General features: G+C 44.8%; 1 protein-coding gene across 5 annotated transcripts in view; it reads right to left on the bottom strand.

Annotated features, from left to right (window-relative positions):
* The window catches only part of AFAP1 (actin filament associated protein 1), a 194,089-nt gene that overhangs the window by 66,328 nt on the left and 106,329 nt on the right, over positions 1 to 21,432 (bottom strand). For all 5 annotated transcript variants that reach the window (XM_055245882.2, XM_055245880.2, XM_055245881.2 and 2 more), the window contains exon 7: positions 496 to 591. In XM_055245882.2, coding sequence (XP_055101857.1) covers positions 496 to 591 — 96 coding nt within the window. The remainder of the gene's footprint in view (positions 1 to 495; positions 592 to 21,432) is intronic.

Genomic DNA, 21,432 nt, shown 5'->3' with positions numbered 1-21,432 from the left:
CAAAAAGGGCTGTACAGATGACAGGCCATCCCCGCCCACTGCTGTGCCCCTCTGCCTTCCAACAAGCAACAAGAGTGCAAAGCAAAGGGAGACGGAGACACATCCTGGTCTGCTGGGAAGAGACCTTTGGGAAGGTACATTTATGAAGCACCTGCTGTATTCCAGAAGTAGACAGGCTTGCCTTCAGACTTCAGCTCTGCTGTTTAATAGCTATGTGACCTTGAACAAGGCCCTCACACCTTTAAATCCATTGCTTCATCTGTAGCTGGGAGTAACAACACTAACCACACAGTCTGTAAAATGACTAATTCAAGCTTAGCACAAAGCAGGCAGTTAAAAAGATGGGAAACACGATTGCATTTTTTCTTTTTTTTTCTTTTTTTTTTTTTTTTAACTGGAAGTGCTGAAATTCTCAGAGAATGTTATCAAGCTTTGAAGGAGACCCCAATCTACTACAAGGTCACTGTCCCCACCCAGCAAGAGCAGCGCCCTTACCTTCTCCAGTTCTGCCTTGTGCACCGGGGAGCTTGGTGGAGGAGGACACTCTGAATCCACGGGGCCACTACAACCACTATAGGCTTCTTTGATCACCTATAAAAAGCACAGACACTTTGTGAGTATGCCCAAAGGCAGAGATACTTAAAGGCTTGAACTGTGAGTTGTACAGACAGAGGCACATAGCGTGGTAGGGAAATTCATGGGCTCAAAGCACCTGGCTCTGAGTTCCAGGATGCCAGGTACTCATTTGTTCACTCACCCACGCATTCATTCACCCAACGTCTATCAACGCTGGTACTAACATAGGGTGTGGAACATGCAACTACATTTCCTGCTGGCGCGGAGTTTCATTCCATGTAATTTATACATTGCCATGAACAATAAGGGTCACCAAAAGAATGACAGCAACATGAGACCGCAGTAAGTGCCACAAAGAATACAAGATGGTGGGTGGCTACTTTAGACCAAGAGACCGGGGGGCCTTATGCAATGACGCTGAAGAGTCCAGCCTGTGAACAAGTGGCGACGGGAAAGGGCTCTGGGTGGCAGGAACAGCTGGTGAAAAAGCCCTGCGGTGGATGTGAAGAGTTTGGGAATAACCCGAAGTGCAAACTGGCAGGAGGGGAGAGGGAGAACGTGGTAGGAGATGAGGCGCGAGGCCAGTAGGACACTTCAGGCCCAGAAGCAGACAGACCCTAGGAGCATTTCAAGGAGAGGAGGAACTGGATTCAAGAGCAATGGCTCAGGACCTACTGCCTAGGTTTAATCCTGGCTTTAACCTTGGACAAATCAATTAACTGCTGTGTGCTTCCGCTTCCTCATCTGAAAAGTGCAGGTTCAACAGTGCCTACCTTCTGAAGGTTAAATGCCCCAAGACAGGGCCTAAAGCATAACCAGCACTCAATTGTTAAAAGGCTGTAGAAAGCACTCTAGTTGCCGTGGGAAGAAATAATTATACAGGGACAACAACAACAAAAAAGCATAGGGAAATCCGTGAGAAGCCATTGCTGTAGCTGTGCAGGTGGCAGCAGGGGCTGGAGTGACCACATTGAAGACGGAAGGACAGAAAGGAAGTCAGGAGGAACCTGAGGGAGAATCGCCAGGCCCAGCTGGACTGGACACAGGGCTTGAGGGAAAGAGCTGACTCCAAGGCGACTCCTGGATTCTTAGCAACTGGGTGGTGCTATTTACTCAAAGGAAGACTGGACAGAGAAATGGGCTGGGTGGAGAGAAGCCAGTTTGAAGTCAACAGCAAACTTCTAGTCAGAGCTAGAAATAAACTGGGAGCCACTGGCAAAAGGATAATGCACACAGCCTTGGTCTGGATGAGTTTACCAGGGAAGATGGCAAGACAGAGAAGAACAGGGATCAGGGAGAAGGACCCGGACCCCGTTGGTATCAAGGAGTAGAGTTAAAGGAGAGAAGCTGGTAAAAGATGCTGAGCTGGAAGGCACAGGAAAGCAGGCAGAAAACCAGGAGAGCACAGTCTCCAAGAAGAGGGAGAAGAGAGCTCCACGGAGGGAGATGAGCCCAGAGGGAGAGAGAGAGATAGACAGCCATGACTCCCTAAGGGAAGCGGAGAGACTAGGAGTGGGGAGTGAGGTGGAGGAGGAGATGAGCAAAGGAAGGCGTTTCCAAAGTGTTCCTTCTCCTGCTGAAGGATGCTTCCATTTTAGTGAAAGGCAGAGTGAGGATGTGGAGGGAAGAGGGAGGAGACAGAGAGGCCGGCACATCCTGTCTGATAGAGTCCACTTTCTCAGTAAGACTATCTGCTACCAGGCCAGGCACAGTGGCTCACACCTGTAATCCCAACACTTTGGAAGGCTGAGGCAGGCAGATCACCTGAGGTTGGGAGGTCGATACCAGCCCGACCAACATGGAGAAGCCCCATCTCTACTAAAAATACCAAATTAGCCGGGTGTGGTGGTACATGCCTGTAATCCCAGCAACTCAGGAGGCTGAGGCAGGAGAATCTCTTGAACCCAGGAGGCAGAGGTTGCAGCGAGCCGAGATCGCACCACCGCACTCCAGCCTGGGCGACAAGAGTGAAACTCCATCTCCAAAAATATATATATACATATATCTGTTACCAGCTGTGTGGCCTTGGGGGAAAGTATTTAATGTCTCAGAGCTTCAGTCTCCTTCCTAGCGAGGGAGTAAGTGTGAAGATTACCTGTCTTGCAGGACTATGGTTAAACTGAGACAGTGAGATCCGCTATGGAAGAAGTCTAAGCCAGCATGTGGCACGTGTACATTCACACCATGGAAGCAACACCGTCATTACTGTGAGCATTTTCATGACCTATGATAAGAACTCAGGAAATGATTCTGGACTAGACTTCCAGATGCAGGGATGGTGAGCCTGCAGGTCAGGACTCCGTGCACGAGGGCTTTCCCAGCTGCCCCCTGCATGCAGTCACCACGTGTTTCTCCAACCCCTACTGAGCTCATCAGCACCCAGGCCCACTGTGGTCACGGGGGATGTGCAGCAAATAAGACAGACAAGGTTCCCGCGCTTGCAAAACTTACATTCTTAAAACTGAAAAGTTAGCAGGCGAAATTTTCAAAATGTCTTCTATTCTTTTTAGGACTAAGCTGCAATTTCAGTTAAACCCAAGCTTCTTCTGGGCAAAAAAGCAACACCAAAGTCCCAGATATGTGTGTAGTAATTTTGCAACTGGGCCTCCACAGACAGATCCAAATTCCCTCAGCTTGTGCTGGTGCTGGGATTAAATCCAAGGCCTGACAAGAGACCAGGATAGTGTTTCCAGCCATCTTGCTCCTCAGCTGTTTTATGAAAAAAACAACAGAGTGATGTCCACAGTTGAGACTACAAAAGAGAAAAAGAAAATGAAAGAAGAAACCCAGAGAGCTCGCTGTCACATCTCCTCTTTGCTAATGCCGAGGGGTGGAAGCATTGAGCAAACCTGAGCCTCAATGCAGTGATCTGTGTGTCAGATCTCTCTCGTTTCTCTCGCTTTCATGCCAATTGCTTTTTTCGTCTTTACTCCCTCACCTACCCTAAGGTGATTATTAAGTCTCCCAACGACAAGGCAAATTTGTATTTGATTTGAGGACAACACTTTCTCTTTTCACTAGGGAAGGCATGTTCACGCAATGGAAAGCTCCCGAGCTTCTGCGTCAAACCCACCTGGGTTTAAACCCCAGGTGGACCACTTGCTGTTTATGTGAAGCTGAGCAATTTATTCTCAGAGCCTTGCTTCCTTCCTCAATAACACGCACAAAATAATACCTCAGGGGGTCATTGTGAAAACTAAACGTTAAAACAAATGTGAAGTATCCAGCCCAGTATTTCTCCCCTAACAGGCATTAAGGAAACTGAACTCTTCCCACGATTATATTTAATAGTGTTAAATAAATGAAAATGTGCTTCCATTACACAAACGCACCTGACATGCTCTTCATTTTACACTAAAAGGCTGTCCCCTATAAAACATAACCTGCCAAAACCCATGATCTCTGGCAAATGTTTTTATTCAAAAAAATGGTTGTCTTCTTTCCCTTTTTTTTTTTTTTTTTTTGAGACAGTCTCGCTCTGTTGCCCAGGCTGGAGTGCAGTGGCACGATCTTGGCTCACTGCAAGCTCCGCCTCCTGGGTTCACGCCATTCTCCTGCCTCAGCCTCCCAAGTAGCTGAGACTACAGGTGCCCACCACCACACCCGGCTAATTTTTTTTTTTTTTTGTATTTTTAGTAGAGATGGGGTTTCACTGTGTTAGCCAGGCTGGTCTTGAACTCCTGACCTCGTGATCTGCCCGCCTCGGCCTCCCAAAGTGCTGGGATTACAGGCGTGAGCCACCACGCCCGGCCCCTCTTTCTTTTTTTTCAACAGGGGAAGGATCTACAAACTTCTTTGGCAGCAGTACCCCAATTATTCCCAGCAGCCTCTTGGGCGGGGTGGAGGGGCTGGCTGTGTGAATGGTGTCTTCTGGAGGAGCTGTGCTTTTTTATATATCGCTAATAGAACTCATCTTCCAAGATTCAGCTGAGGTCTCCCATCTTCAGGAAGCCTGCTCTGGCCCTTCTGTGTGGTCCATGAGGCAGGGCTCCCCCTCCACACATGCCCACAGAGGCCTGTGTCTCCTACTAAGTTGTGCTTGTGTTCATAGGAGGGGCTGGGCCTTGCTTTTGTCGCTGTTCCCAATGCCTACTTCGAAACAGCAACCAAAAGTTTGATTAAAGGGAAAACAATGAGGGAATGAAGAAAGAAATTGGAATTAAGATTTCCATGAAGAAAAAAAAACAAGGAAAGAAACACAGAAGGAAAGAAACGTAGGCCATCACTAAAATAAGTAGAGCCTCATGACCAAGCTTCCCCAGGCCTCGGCACTGGTTTCTAAAATCCTCAAGAGGAAAAAGTGTTGTGTTGTGTGTTTTTTAAAGACAAGTAGATAAAAGCCATCTGGTGCATACTCACTTCCCCACTCAGCCCTACCCTAACACACACACCCTGGCTAAGCTCCTGACAGACTCGCCTGGTCCCTGGAGTGTCCCCATCCCTCTCCTGTTCCCATCAGCTCCGACTTTCTAGCAGACAGACGAGGCTGCCTAGCATCCAAGCAACTCACGTCATCGCCTTTCCAAGAAGCCTTTCCTGGTACACCCAACCATGTAATCTGAATGCTTAGAATCGGGAACACAGACAAACGATCTACATTTGCTCTCTAATCATTAACTTCTCTCCCAGCTAGAACTCACATTGCCCCAGGAAAATAACAGCATCTCCAACAGCGCTTGGGAGGATCACATTCAGCAACCCAGAGCAGGCCCAGGATCAACCTGGGGCCCAGCGAGGGGGTCGCTCATGGCATCCCAGCTTCGTGGGACTCTCTTCCCCCAGGCGTAACTATGTCCAAGGTACGAAGAAAGGCATTGCTAAAAACATGCATCAGCATAAACCAGTCTTTATTCCCACAAAGTTTTTCAACCAGTCGGAGAGGTCAGGTTATTTTCATGAAACTGTCTTTCTACTTTGGATCTCTGTTGATTGCCAAGCTGCACCTGCAGAGTTAAGTCAGAAGTAATAAGTAAAACACTGATCACTCCAATTCTTCGAACAGCTATAAATGAGGCTTCTATTAATATATTTCTACTTGAAGAGCCATGTCCTGTGAGGTTCAATGTGTATTTAAGAGAACTGGATCCAAATTCAGAATCGCAAATCCTCCAAAAAAACAAATTGTTATATATTTTGTGGTATTTTGTTTGCTTTTAACTTGAGCCTCGACTCCAGAAACACAATCTCTGCACATTTTTTAAGGAAATCTGACCACTCCGTTTCTGGGAATATTGGCTCTTGTCTTCTGTTTGACCCCTACACAAAGGCTCATGTTTTCAGCATTTGTGTACACACACACACACACACACACACACACACACACACACACAGAGTCAGTTAATTCTGTCAAGAACTGCTAGTAATGGAAATTGCAGACAGACAGCAGAAACAAATTTGGCAGTAAATCTTGCATAAGAATGTGCAAAGTCAAGCACTGGTTAAACACAGTTCTCATGTTTTTTTTAGACTTGACAAAGGGCGCGTGCAACTTCATTAAAGATTTTTAATGGTTACATTAAATTTATGTTTCACAGAAAGTCAAATCTCACATGTTCTCACTCATGTGGGTGCTAAATAATGCCTACACATGAATGGAGAGTGGAGAATGACAGCAATGGAGGCCGGGAAGGCTGAGGGAACCGGAGGAAGGGGGATGGTGAGAAATTGGTTAATGGGCACTGAGGGAACAGAAGAAAGGATGGTGAGGAACTGGTGAAGGGTACAGTGTACATTATTGGGGTGATGGATACCCTGAAATCTCTGATTTGACCACTATGTAATCTATGAATATAAATGTATACAGATCTTTTCCAAAGCTGTGTTTCTAAAGACTGAAAGTCTGGTTCATTAGTTCTGAACAATATGGGATAACAGCAGTTTATATTAATAAAGGACTTGGCATTTGGATTATAAAACAATTCATGTTAGAGACTTGTTAACCCTAAGGGATAATACAAATATTATCATTCATATTTTCACTGTTTATTATAGTTCTAAGAATGCATTTATATCATGCTTTCATTCTACCTCTTTGAAAATTCTGATAATTATTTCCACTTGACAGATAAATGGGAAAGGGTTTATTGCCCCAAAATATCGTAACGAGTTAATGGTATTCCAGGAATGTACTCCACGCTTCCAGACTCTTACCCACCTTTCCATCACTCTAGCGCACTACCTTCTAGCTCACCGGGGGTTGTTCCTTTTATGTGGCAGTTCTTTAGTTTTTAAAAAAATCTACCTCAGTCACCAAGATGTGGCCTTTACAAGGTGAAATAAAGAGCTATAATAACACTGACTTCTTTCAAATTAAAAACAGATAATTTTAAAGTCATCAACTATTTGGAAAGTAACCACTATATTCCCAAATAAACCATTAGTCAAAGAAGAAATCAAGACAGAAATTGAAAAACATTTTGAGCTGAATAATAAAAGTACAAAATATCGAAACATAGAGGGTGCTGTTAACACTGTGTGTGGAATGAGACATGTAGCCTTCAATGCATGTATAAGGAAAAAAGGCTAAAAACTCAATTATCTAAGTGTACACTTCAAGAAGTTGCAATAATTACACAAATTAAGCTAAAAAAAAGTAGAAGTAAAATAATAAAGAAAAAGAACTAAATAAAGTAGAAAATAATCAATCACACTACAGAAAAAAATTAACATAGCTCAGAAAAATATTTTTTGAGAGAACTAATAAAACTGATACACTTCTGGCAAGACTGTGAAGAAGAAAAGGCGGCACAGGGCATTTTTACCTCCAGTTACCACACAGAAGAGCATGCAAGACCATCGCTCCCACCCTGACAAATAAAACAAGTGGATATGCTTTAAAAAAAAAAGTCCTAGTACATCTGAACCCTTCTGAGCAATGAAGATGCAAAAAACCTAAATGAACTAAATCCTAAAAGTGAAGGGTCCTTTGTAGGAAAAAAGTGACCCACAGGCCCCCTTCTAACTAGCAGAATGGTGGGCGAGGGGGGAACCCACCATATATGGGACAGGGAAGAAGCCAGCCAAGTTCTCACTGTGTGGGCTGGCATACCTGTTGACAATTCAAGGCACCCCGGTGACAGAATGAGTCCACAGTCACCTGCCAACTCTGGGTGTGCGGGTACAGCGCAGAAGCTGGAGCCAAGGAAACAAGTTGGGAGAGTCCCCACCCCACCCCGCCGCCCCCAGAGGCACAGCCCTTCTCCCAGGTGCAAGGCAGTTGCCCTACAGGGGAAGGCAGGGAAGCGGAGAGAAGCCCCTCCCGGGAGGCCCAGGTTTCCCAGAGCATCCACAGCTGGAGACACAGCACAGTACGACACAGAGGGATTTCGCCCAAGGCACAAAAAGCCAGAGGCAAGACTGCAGAGAAAAGAGACCACTTAGCAAATCAAAAAAGCTGGCCGGTAGGCCAAAAACAAAATCAAGCTGGTTTAGAAAGCTGGCACTTGTCTGCAGCACACAAGAGAGATCTTCAGATTTTCACCATGGGTCTTGGGTCCTGGGCCATGCCATGCCAATGACAGGAAACTCCTGATCCAACACGTCAACGGTTTGGAAGGCAGTAGGGGAGGGAGGCAAGGTGAAGCTGCAACAACCTGCAGCCCCTCCCCACCTGCAGGAGAGCCAGATACAGGCTGCCGGTGGGGAGCAGGGCAGGAGGCAGGCACACCCTTCTCCAGGGAAATACGACTCTCAACTCTCGTCAGCCTCTGCTGTTCTGCACAAAATGCATGGAATGTCATGGAAACTCCTGAGACAAATTCTTTCTTTTTTTTGAGACGGAATCTCGCTCTGTCACCCAGGCTGGAGTGCAGTGGCGCGATCTCCGCTCACTGCAAGCTCTGCCTCCCGGGTTCATGCCATTCTCCTGCCTCAGCCTCTCCGAGTAGCTGGGACTACAGGCGCCCGCTACCACGCCCGGCTAATTTTTTGTATTTTTTTTTAGTAGAGACGGGGTTTCACCGTGGTCTCGATCTCCTGACCTCGTGATGCGTCCGCCTCGGCCTCCCAAAGTGCTGGGATTACAAGCGTGAGCCACCGTGCCCGGCCACCTCCTGAGACAAATTCAACAGAGGCAGCCCAAGAGCTGGGCCCGATACTGGAATGACCAAAGATGTTAAAATAACTAAAATAAAAAAATGCTGAAATAGCTCATGAAAAGGCAGGTGACATAAAGAGATGGAGAACGTCAGCAGAGATGGAAATGATTTAAAAAAAGAAAGAAAGAAATGCCAGAAGTGAAAAATGGATCTCAGAAAAGATGACTTCATCAGGTGGGCTGAAGAGCCCAAAGGAGAGGAGAGGACCCATAAGCCCGAGGACAGGTAAACAGAAGTGTCCACCCAAGCTGAGCCACGGAATGAGTGAAGAAAGCCACAACGGAGTATCCACAATCTACGGGAAGTATCGGAGGACCCAGCATACCCACAGATGCAACTTCGAAAGGAGAGGAGAGGCCGGGCGCGGTGGGCCACGCCTGTCGACCCAGCACTTTGGGAGGCTGAGGCAGGTGGATCACCTGAGGTCAGGAGTTCGAGACCAGCCTGACCAACATGGAGAAACCCCATCTCTACTAAAAATACAAAATTAGCTGCACGTGGTGGTGCATGCCTGTAATCCCAGCTACTCGGGAGGCTGAGGCAGGAGAATGGCTTGAACCTGGGAAGCAGAGGTTGTGGTGAGCAGAGATGGTGCCATTGCACTCCAGACTGAACAACAAGAGTGAAACTCTGTCTCAAAAAAAAAAAGTAGAGAGGAGAGAAAAACGAGGCAGAAAAAATGTGTGAAGAGAGGACGGCCAAAAGCTTCCCAAAGTGAAGCTTTTGAGAGACACCAACCCACAGAACAAAGAAGCACAACCAACCCCGAGAAAGAGAAAAACCCACACCACCGCACTGAGACACACTGCAGTCAGCTGCTGAAAACCAGATGTGGAGAACAAATCTTAAGAGGAGGACGGGGAGAAAGGACACTCCACAACCAGAGGACCAATGGGCACAAAGGGCGTGACGTCCCATCCGAGCGAGGGAGAAATGAAGACCCAGACAGCCAAGGCTCCGAGAGTTGACTTCCAGAAGATTCGTTGTATAAAAAAAGGTTTTTTTAAATTTTGTTTTAATAACTTCTTTGGGGTAAAAGGAAATGAAACTGACTGAATGCCCAAATCTTCAGGAGGAAACGAAGGGCACATGGAAGGTGAATTCACCCCAGTGAATATTAAAGACATGGCTTCAAATGTGTGTGTCCACAGGATTCAGGTTCCGCAAGGACGATGGATACAGTAAACGTATTGTGATTCTTCCTTGAGAACTCTGGCAAAGCCACTATGGTACCTGCACAGCACATTAAAGCCACTCTATTCACCTAGGGCTGCTTGAAACCACAAGATGCTAAGAAATCCCTCCAGCGTCGCCCCCACGCCCCCCGGCTGGCTACGTGAGCTTGGGATCCACCAGCACCAGGACTCTGCTACATCCTGGTGAGAAAAGGAAAGCAGCATCTTCAAAACTGCTTAAGATGGTTGCCTTAGGGTGTTTTGGTTTATTTTGAAATAGGAGACAGCAGCTTATTCACCATGTTGTTCTTCTTTCAGAGGACACAGGAAGAGTCTGTCTCTCAGCCTCCCCCACAGTTTGGCCAAAGGAGTGTGGGAAGCGGTGATGTAAGTCCATTTCTTGCCCCCAGAAACATCCTGCTGTCTTCAGCTGTCCGGCCTGTTCTCTGTGGGCGTGTGCAGCGCCTACTGAGATGCAGAGGTGGTGGCAGAGGAAAAGCAACAGTGGTAACAGCAGCTTATACTTATGTAAGGCTCATGACATGCTTTCTGCCATTCTGAACACTCTCTCTCTTAGCATCTCGTCCTTACAATAGCTCTAGAAAGCAGATAGCATTATGCCCCCCTTTACAGATGAGGAAACAGAGGCACTGAGAAGTCACATAGCTTGTCCAAGAAACATACTGCCTAACGGCTGGGGCTCAGGTCATAGTCCCAGGAGTCTGACTCCAGTCTGTGCTCCACCTATACTGTCTGATATGGTTTAGCTGTGTCCCCACCCAAGTCTCATCTTGAATTGTAGTTCCCATAATCCCCATGTCTCGTGGGAGGGACCCAGTGGAAGGCAACTGAATCATGGGGGCGGTTACCTTCATGCTGTTCTCGTGATAGTGACTGAGCTCTCAGGAGATCTGATGCTTTTATAAGGGGCTTTCCCCTCTTTTGCTCCACACTTCTCCTTACTGCTGCCATGTGAAGAAGGATGTGTTTGCTTCCCCTCTGCCACGATTGCAAGTTTCCCGAGGCCTCCCCAGCCAGGCGGAACTGTGAGTCGATGTAACCTCTTTCCTTTATAAATTACCCAGTCTCCAATATTTCTTCACAGCGGCACGAGAAGACTAATACACTATCTCTCAACACAATACCGGCTCCCAAGTCCTTTTCCTGGCTGTGTTATATTACGCTGAACTTAAGAAGCAAGTATAAACATCAAGTAAAACTTTATTCAAAGTGGCTGTGGGATGCCATTTACCCTAACTGCCTATCTGACTACAAAAAGACTTATTTTCTCTGATATCCTACCACTTCCCTGAGGCCTCCTCTTAAAAGCAAATCGGGGCGCTGAGCAAGGGTAGTGATTACCAAACCTGGCTTTGCCTCAGCCATCTGGGAACTCCTTAAAAACAGAATTATAAGCAAATAATACAGACAAAAACAGCAAAGGATATAAACACAGTTCACAGAAATACTGATACAACTGTAGGCTCTTAAACCCTATAAAAAATACTCAATGTCATTCATAATAAGAGGAGTGCAGATTACAACTAGATTGAGATACCAGCCTTCCACATCAAACTAGCAAAAATTCACAAGTTGGCTAACACACTCTATTGGCAAGGCTACAGGAAGAAAAGGCACTCTGATATATTGTTGGTGGGAGGGAAAATTGGTAAACGTCCTAGGAGAGTGCCTTTGCTATACATCAAAGTTATCATACGAATGCCAATAACCTTCATGGAAGTGATTACTCTTTCTGAGAATTTAGCCTACAGACCAGCAAAAGTGTAACATGAGATAAGCATAAGGTTATCTAATACAGAATTGTCTGTCACATCAAAAGACTGAAAGCAACCCAATGTCCATAAATGGGAGACAGACTATTTTTTTGAAGTATGGTCTATTCATATGATAAAATGTCACAGCCTATAACAAAGAAAGAGGAAGTGCTGTATTCTCTAAATTGCAAAAATCTCCAAGATACTTTGTTTAGGTGAAAAAAAAAAAAAACAAGGTCCAAAATGCTGCACCCTTTCTATGGAGCGAGAGGAGGGGGAAGCAGATGAAATCTGCATTGCTATTTGCTTGCCTATGTACAAGGAAACTCTGAAAGAATACATACAAAATAGTAACTCTCTTGCACTGCTGGGAGAAGGAGAATTGTACAAATAACTTTGGAAGACAATCTGGCAGAGTCTGGTGATGCTGAAGGTGTGCACATACTAAATAAGGCAATTCCCATGTAACAGGTGCGTCCTAGAGAAGACATGAAACGCAAGGCTGTGGGACACGTGCTGGAAGATCTCACGGCACCCAGCCTGCAGTCGCAACAGCCCGTGAGCACACAAAGTGGCCATCAGAAGCAGAATAATTCTGAGTGAAAAAAAACAGCTGCAGGGTTTGTGGAGTTTGAAGCCATTTACACAGAAATTCTAAAACGTGAATAAAGTATCATTTACCATGAATGGGTATATACACATATAAGTGAAAGGCTTTTTTTATTATTATTATTTATCTTTAGAGACAAGGTCTCATTCTGTCACCCAGGCTGGAGTGCAGTGGCCCAATCACAGCTCATTGAAACCTCAAACTCCTGGGGCTCCAGCGATCCTCCTGCCTCAGCCTCCCAAGCAGCTGAGACTACAGGCTATGCCACCATGCTTGGCTAATTTTTTAATGTTTTATAGAGATAGCCTCTTGCTATTTTTCCCAGGCTGGTCTTGAACTCCTGGCCTCAAGTGATCCTCCCGCCTCGCCCTCCCAAAGCATTGGGATTACAGAAGTGAAAGTATTTTTTTAAAAGCATACCAAGATGATAATAAAGACCAAATTCAGATAAAAGTCGCCTTTGGGAAGAAAAAGAGGCTTAAATAGGGGAGGCACGTTTCAATTCTATCTGTAGCATTTTAGACCTTAAAAGGATATAAAAATGATACGAAGTAAAAAAGGAAAAAAAGATTCTTAAGTCCCTAATGAATCTGAATCACTGGGAATCTACGTTTTTTACATCTCCAAGTGTTTCTGATCTAATGACGGTATCTGGAAGAAACTACACTAACCCATCTCAGGTCTCTGCTGGCCCAAGATAATTCTGTAACTGTTTGAAACTAGTTTTGTCATCTGACTTTCCTTTCTAATCAAGACTTCTTAGGTTCCTATACCATTATATGTACGGAAGTAACATCACAGGCATGAAAAATAGAGTAACTGAACAATTTAAACTCTTTAGAAAAGATACTTTACCCCATATTATTTACTTTCCTTTTCAGAAAAATCAGCAAATGCTAAAAAAAAAAAAAATTCTTGCAATTAACTTCCGTTCATAAATGGAGTCATCATTCTATAATTGGCTAAGTGCCTCTGATCTATAAGTAGCTCCCATCTGGTGAAACACGATACAAGATTATTCACCCCATCAGCATCTGACACCTTGAGAAAGTTTTGTTTTTACTGGTCTGTTTGTCAGTGCACTGTCAGCTCTATGCCCTCTCCCAGTGACACTCCAGATGACTTCATGTCAGACCAGCACCAGCAAGAAGGGAGCTGCTCTTCAGTGTACAGGAAATACTTAACTAACTGTGAGGGCAGAGGAGAAAAAGAAGAAAGCTGAAGTTTCAGAGCAGCCTTTCTTGGGTTTCCACTGAGGAACAGCTAAGCACGGAATGCAGAAGGATGGGTACAGGTGACCAAAAGCATGGGATCGGGTGAAGAAAACAGAATCACACAGAAAGCTTCGCACTGAATTCCATAATTGCCGTTCCCTCCTTACAGAAGGAATGGCACTATGGTCATAGAAATGTGGAATAAAAGAGGGAACGGCAAACTGTCAGATGGCCCAACACAGTGAGAATGAAATGTGAAGCCAGGAAACTCTGACTTAGATCCCCTGCTTGATCACTTATGGATCATGGTAGCACTTCGCCCACCTGAGACTCAGGCTGTCAGCTGACAAATGAAACTACACGTGCCTGCTTTGAGGTTAAGAGACAATGATGGCAGAGAAGTCCCTTGTGAGTGTAAAGGGCTTTAGTGAAATTGGTAATGGTGGTGGCTGATGTGTAACATATTAAAGTTCCATGCTGGGAAGGCTAAATAAGCTCGACAGTAGAAACTTCTGATCACAGGACTTCCAGAAGGATCATCCGGAGAGGAAAAAAACTCTCTTCAATCTGCCATATGATACAGATGTGGGAAGAGCCACAGCCACTGCCAACGGCATGAAAAAGAAAGCAAGTGTGTGTCCTGAGTGCTGGCAGGCAGCGGTGGGAGCCACTGCTCTCGCCATGGGGTCGGAACCACATGCCTTCCTGCGGGTGACAGCGAGTTTGACGGAGGGAGACCTGTGTGGCATAAGACCTGCTGCTAGGAAGTGTTCTGCCAGGTTTTCCCACCCCACTCCTGAGCCCTTTTCTCACAGCAGGTACTTGCCGGCAATGATGGACTAGGTGGGTTGGGCCAATCTTCCTCATGAAGACAATTAGAAAAGCAAGATAACCATCACTCTTCACAGGACTAGATAAAACAATCCTAAAACTCATATGTGGAAAAAAAAAAAAAAAGAGCCCACACAGCCAAAGCAAGACTAAGCAAAAAGAACAAACAAAAGAAGGCATCACATTACCTGATTTCAAACTATAGTATAAGGCCATAGTCACCAGAACAGCATGGTACTGGTAAAAAAAAAAATAGGCAAATAGGCAGAGGGAACAGAATAGAGAACCCAGAAATAAACCCAAATACTTACAGTCAACTGACCTTCAACAAAGCAAACAAACACATAAAGTGGGAAAAGGGCACCCTATACAACAAATGGTGCTGGGATAATTGGCAAGCCTCATGTAGGAGAATGAAACTGGATCCTCATCTCTCACCTTGTACAAAAATCAACTCAAGATGGATGAGGACTTAAATCTAAGACCTGAAACCACAGAAATTCTAAAAGATAACATCAGGAAAACCCTTCTAGACATTGGCTTAGGCAAGGACTTCATGACCAAGAATCCAAAAGCAAATGCGATAAAAACAAAGATAAATAGCTGGGACTTAATTAAACTAAAGAGCTTTTCCATGGCAAAACCGGTCAGCAGAGTAAACAGACAACTCACAGAGTGAGAGAAAACCTTCACAATCTATATATCCCACAAAGGACTAATATCCAGAATCTACAACGAACTCAAACAAATTAGCAAGAAGAAACCAAACAATCCCATCAAAAGTGGGCTAAGGACATGAACAGACAATTCTCAAAAGAAGTTATACAAATGGCCAACAAACATACAAAAAAATGCTCAATATCCCTAATGATCACGGAAAGCAAATCAAAACCACAATGTGGTACCACCTTACTCCTGCAAGAATGACCAGAATCCAAAAATAATAGATGTTGGTGTGGATGCGGTGAACAGGGAACACTTCTACACTGCTGGTGGGAATGTAAACTAGTACAACCACTATGGAAAACAGTGTGGAGATTTTTTTTTTTTTTTTTTTGAGATGGAGTCTCGCCCTGTCACCCAGGCTGGAGTGCAGTGGTGCAATCTTGGCTCACTGTAACCCCCTCCTCTCAGGTTCAAGCGATTCTCCTGCCTCAGCCACCCAAGCAGCTGGGACTACAGGCGCGTGCCACCACGCCTGGCTAATTTTCTGTATTTTTAGTAGAGACAGGGTTTCACCGTGTTATCCAGGATTGTCTCAATCTCCTGACCTTGTGACCTGCCTGCCTTGGCCTCCCAAAGTGCTGGGATTACAGGCATCAGCCACTGCGCCCGACCTGGAGGTTTCTTAAAATAATTAAAAGTAGAAGCACCATTCGATCCAGCAATCCCACTACTGGGTATCTATCCAGAGGAAAAGAAGGCATTATACGAAAAAAACACTTGCACACACGTTTATAACAGCACAATCCACAATTGCAAAAATGTGGAATCAACCCAAATGCCCATCAATCAATGAGTGGATAAAGAAACTGTGGCATACACACACACACACACACACACACACACATATACAATGGAATACTACTCAGCCATAAAAAGGAATACATTAATGGCATTCGCAGCAACCTGGATGAGATTGAAGACTACTATTCTAAGTGAAGTAACTCAGGAATGGAAAACCAAACATTGTATGTTCTCACTCATAAGTGGGAGCTAAGCTATGAGGATGCAAAGGCATAAGAATGACACAATGGACTTTGGAGAATGACACAATGGACTTTGGGGACTCAGGGAAAGGGTGGAAAGGAGGTAAGGGATAAAAGACTACAAACTGGGTGCAGTGTATACTGCTTTGGTGATGGGTGCACCAAAATCTCACAAACCACTAAAGAACCTACTCATGTCACCAAACACCACCTATTCCCCAATAACCCATGGAAATTTAAAAATTTTTTTTAAAAAAAGCAAGATAAAATAGAGGAAGCATCTTCCCAAAAGCATGAGGCAGCTACTATGATAGTGAACAATGCCTGGGCCAAAATCCAGAAGATGATGGAAATTCAGAAGGGAAGCCTGGTGGCTGGGACTGCCTTGCCACCCCAAAGGGGCAGCTGAGGGGCGAGGTAGAACCTCCAACGGCTCAGTGGGAAGAGAGATCCAAGCTGTAGTCCAGGGTATGCCAAAGACAGGGTCCCTGGCAAAATACCCACAAGCAGGATGGGGACCCCAACGGAATGTAACTTGGAGTTAAGAGTGAACTGAAACAAATATAAACCTGCCTTTGAATGGACTGCGGGCTGCCTTCAGGTTACCTGGGTGGCTCTGGAATGGACTGCGGGCTACCCTCAAGTTACCTGGGTGGCTCTGAAAACCTCAAACCCTGAATTTAGAATAAACTGATTTTGCAGCGCTATCACCCCCAAGCATGCGGGAGAGGCAAGGGAAAATGCTCCTTGGTAGTGGAAAGCAGAGTTCTAGAAATCAAGCTATTTCCATAGGAACAATTGGGGACCTACATGAAAAAGAATGAAGTTGGACCCCTACTTCACACTGTATGCAAAAAATTAAATCAAAGTGGATCAAAAATCTAAATGTGTGGAGCCAAGATGGCGGAATAGGAACAGCTCCGGTCTCCAGCTCCCAGCCCCAGCGACACAGAAGACTGGTGATTTCTGCATTTCTGCTTGAGGTACCGGTTTCATCTCACTAGGGAGTGCCTAACAGTGGGTGCAGGACAGTCAGTGAAGCACACTGTGCGCGAGCCGAAGCAGGGCGAGGCATTTGCCTCACTCGGGAAGCGCAAGGGGTCAGGGAGTTCCCTTTCCTAGCCAAAGAAAGGGGAAACAGACGGCACCTGGAATATCGGGTCAGTCCCATCCTAATACTGCGCTTTTCCAACGGGCCTGGAAAACGGCACACTAGGAGATTGTGTCCCGCACCTGGCTCGGAGGGTCCTATGCCCACAGAGTCTTGCTGATTGCTAGCACAGCAGTCTGAGATCAAGCTGCAAGGCGGCAGCGAGGCTGGGGGAGGGGCGCCCGCCATTGCCCAGGCTTGCTTAGGTAAACAAAGCAGCCAGGAAGCTCGAACTGGGTGGAGCCCACCACAGCTCAAGGAGGCCTGCCTGCCTCTGTAGGCTCCACCTCTGGGGGCAGGGCACAGACAACCAAAAACTCAGCGAGAACCTCCACAGCCTTAAATGTCCCTGTCTGACTGACAGCTTTGAAGAGAGTAGTGGTTCTCCCAGCACGCAGCTGGAGATCTGAGAACGGACAGACTGCCTCCTAAAGTGGGTCCCTCACCCCTGAGCAGCCTAACTGGGAGGCACCCCCCCAGTAGGGACAGACTGACACCTCATTCAACCGGGTACTCCTCTGAGACAAAACTTTCAGAGGAACTATCAGACAGCTGAATTTGTGGTCTCACGAAAATCCGCTGTTCTGCAGCCACCGCTGCTGACACCCAGCCAAACAGGGTCTGGAGTGGACCTCTAGTAAACTCCAACAGACCTGCAGCTGAGGGTCCTGTCTGGTAGAAGGAAAACTAACAAACAGAAAGGACATCCACACCAAAAATCCATCTGTACATCATCATCATCAAAGACAAAAAGTAGATAAAACCACAAAGATGGGGAAAAAACAGACCAAAAAAACTGGAAACTCTAAAAAACAGAGCACCTCTCCTCCTCCAAAGGAACGCAGTTCCTCACCAGCAACGGAACAAAGCTGGATGGAGGATGACTTTGATGAGTTGAGAGAAGAAGGCTTCAGACGATCAAACTACTCTGAGCTACGAGAGGAAATTCAAAACAATAGCAAAGAAGTTAAAAACTTTGAAAAAAAATTAGAAGAATGGATAACTAGAATAACCAATGGAGAGAAGGGCTTCAAGGAGCTGATGGAGATGAAAGCCAAGTTTCGAGAACTACGCGAAGATTGCAGAAGCCTCAGTAGCAGATGCGATCAACTGGAAGAAAGGGTATCGCTGATGGAAGATGAAATGAATGAAATGAAGAGAGAAGGAAAGTTTAGAGAAAAAAGAATAAAAAGAAATGAACAAAGCCTCCAAGAAATTTGGGACTATGTGAAAAGACCAAACCTACGTCTGATTGGTGTACCTGAAAATGATGGGGAGAATGGAACCAAGTTGGAAAACACTCTGCAAGATATTATCCAGGAGAACTTCCCCAATCTAGCAAGGCAGGCCAGCATTCAGATTCAGGAAATACAGAGAACGCCACAAAGATACTCCTCGAGAAGGGCAACTCCAAGACACATAATTGTCAGATTCACCAAAGTTGAAATGAAGGAAAAAATGTTAAGGGCAGCCAGAGAGAAAGGTCGGGTTACCCACAAAGGGAAGCCCATCAGACTAACAGCTGATCTCTCAGCAGAAACTCTACAAGCCAGAAGAGAGTGGGGGCCGATATTCAACATTCTTAAAGAAAAGAATTTTCAACCCAGAATTTCCTATCCCGCCAAACTAAGCTTCATAAGTGAAGGAGAAATAAAATACTTTATAGACAAGCAAACGCTGAGTGATTTTGTCACCACCAGGCCTGCCCTAAAAGAGCTCCTGAAGGAAGCACTAAACATGGAAAGGAACAACCGGTACCAGCCACTGCAAAAACATGCCAAACTGTAAAGACCATCAAGGCTAGGAAGAAACTATAGCATCTAATGAGCAAAATAACCAACTAACATCATAATGACAGGATCAGATTCACACATAACAATATTAACGTTAAATGTAAATGGGCTAAATGCTCCAATCAAAAGACACAGACTGGCAAACTGGATAAGGAGTCAGGACCCATCAGTGTGCTGTATTCAGGAAACCCATCTCACGTGCAGAGACACACATAGACTCAAAATAAAGGGATGGAGGAAGATCTATCAAGCAACTGGAAAACAAAAAAAGGCAGAGGTTGCAATCCTAGTCTCTGATAAAATAGACTTTAAACCAACAAAGATCAAAAGAGACAAAGAAGGCCATTACATAATGGTAAAAGGATCAATTCAACAAGAAGAGCTAACTATCCTAAATATATATGCACCCAACACAGGAGCACCCAGATACATAAAGCAAGTCCTCAGTGACCTACAAAGGGACTTAAACTCCCATACAATAATAATGGGAGATTTTAACACCCCACTGTCAACATTAGACAGATCAACGAGACAGAAAGTTAACAAGGATATCCAGGAATTGAACTCAGCTCTACATAAAGTGGACCTAATAGACATCTACAGAACTCTCCACCCCAAGTCAACAGAATATACATTTTTTTCAGCACCACACCACACCTATTCCAAAATTGACCACATAGTTGGAAGTAAAGCTCTCCTCAGCAAATGTAAAAGAACAGAAATTATAACAAACTGTCTCTCAGACCACAGTGCAATCAAACTAGAACTCAGGATTAAGAAACTCACTCAAAACCGCTCAACTACATGGAAACTGAACAACCTGCTCCTGAATGACTATTGGGTACATAATGAAATGAAGGCAGAAATAAAGATGTTCTTTGAAACCAATGAGAACAAAGACACAACATACCAGAATCTCTGGGACACGTTCAAAGCAGTGTGTAGAGGGAAATTTATAGCACTAAATGCCCACAAGAGAAAGCAGGAAAGATCCAAAATTGACACCCTAACATCACAATTAAAAGAACTAGAAAAGCAAGAGCAAACACATTCAGAAGCTAGCAGAAGGCTAGAAATAACTAAAATCAGAGCAGAACTGAAGGAAATAGAGACACAAAAAACCCTTCAAAAAATTAATGAATCCAGGAGCTGGTTTTTTGAAAAGATCAACAAAATTGATGGACCGCTAGCAAGACTAATAAAGAAGAAAAGAGAGAAGAATCAAATAGATGCAATAAAAAACGAAAAAGGGGATATCACCACCGATCCCACAGAAATACAATCTACCATCAGAGAATACTACAAACACCTCTATGCAAATAAACTAGAAAATCTAGAAGAAATGGATAAATTCCTCGACAAATACACCCTCCCAAGACTAAACCAGGAAGAAGTTGAATCTCTGAATAGACCAATAACAGGTTCTGAAATTGTGGCAATAATCAATAGCTTACCAACCAAAAAGAGTCCAGGACCTGATGGATTCACAGCTGAATTCTACCAGAGGTACAAGGAGGAACTGGTACCATTCCTTCTGAAACTATTCCAATCGATAGAAAAAGAGGGAATCCTCCCTAACACATTTTACGAAGCCAGCATCGTCCTGATACCAAAACCTGGCAGAGACATAACCAAAAAAGAGAATTTCAGACCAATATCCTTGATGAACATTGATGCAAAAATCCTCAATAAAATACTGGCAAACCGAATCCAGCAGCACATCAAAAAGCTTATCCACCATGATCAAGTGGGCTTCATCCCTGGGATGCAAGGCTGGTTCAACATACGCAAATCAATAAATGTAATCCAGCATATAAACAGAACCAAAGACAAAAGCCACATGATTATCTCAATAGATGCAGAAAAGGCCTTTGACAAAATTCAACAACCCTTCATGCTAAAAACTCTCAATAAATTAGGTATTGATGGGACGTATCTCAAAATAATAAGAGCTATCTACGACAAACCCACAGCCAATATCATACTGAATGGGCAAAAACTGGAAGCATTCCCTCTGAAAACTGGCACAAGGCAGGGATGCCCTCTCTCACCTCTCCTATTCAACATAGTGCTGGAAGTTCTGGCCAGAGCAATCAGGCAGGAGAAGGAAATAAAGGGTATTCAATTTGGAAAAGAGGAAGTCAAATTGTCCCTGTTTGCAGATGACATGATTGTATATCTAGAAAACCCCATTGTCTCAGCCCAAAATCTCCTTAAGCTGATTAGCAACTTCAGCAAAGTCTCAGGATACAAAATTAATGTACAAAAATCACAAGCATTCTTGTACACCAACAACAGACAAACAGAGAGCCAAATCATGAGTGAACTCCCATTCACAATTGCTTCAAAGAGAATAAAATACCTAGGAATCCAACTTACAAGGGATGTGAAGGACCTCTTCAAGGAGAACTACAAACCACTGCTCAATGAAATAAAAGAGGATACAAACAAATGGAAGAACATTCCATGCTCATGGGTTGGAAGAATCAATATCGTGAAAATG

The sequence above is a fragment of the Symphalangus syndactylus genome, chromosome 16, assembly GCF_028878055.3.
Source record: "Symphalangus syndactylus isolate Jambi chromosome 16, NHGRI_mSymSyn1-v2.1_pri, whole genome shotgun sequence".
Taxonomy (NCBI): domain Eukaryota; kingdom Metazoa; phylum Chordata; class Mammalia; order Primates; family Hylobatidae; genus Symphalangus; species Symphalangus syndactylus.
Note: the sequence above shows the minus strand (reverse complement) of the source record. Positions and strands in the feature narration are given on the sequence as shown.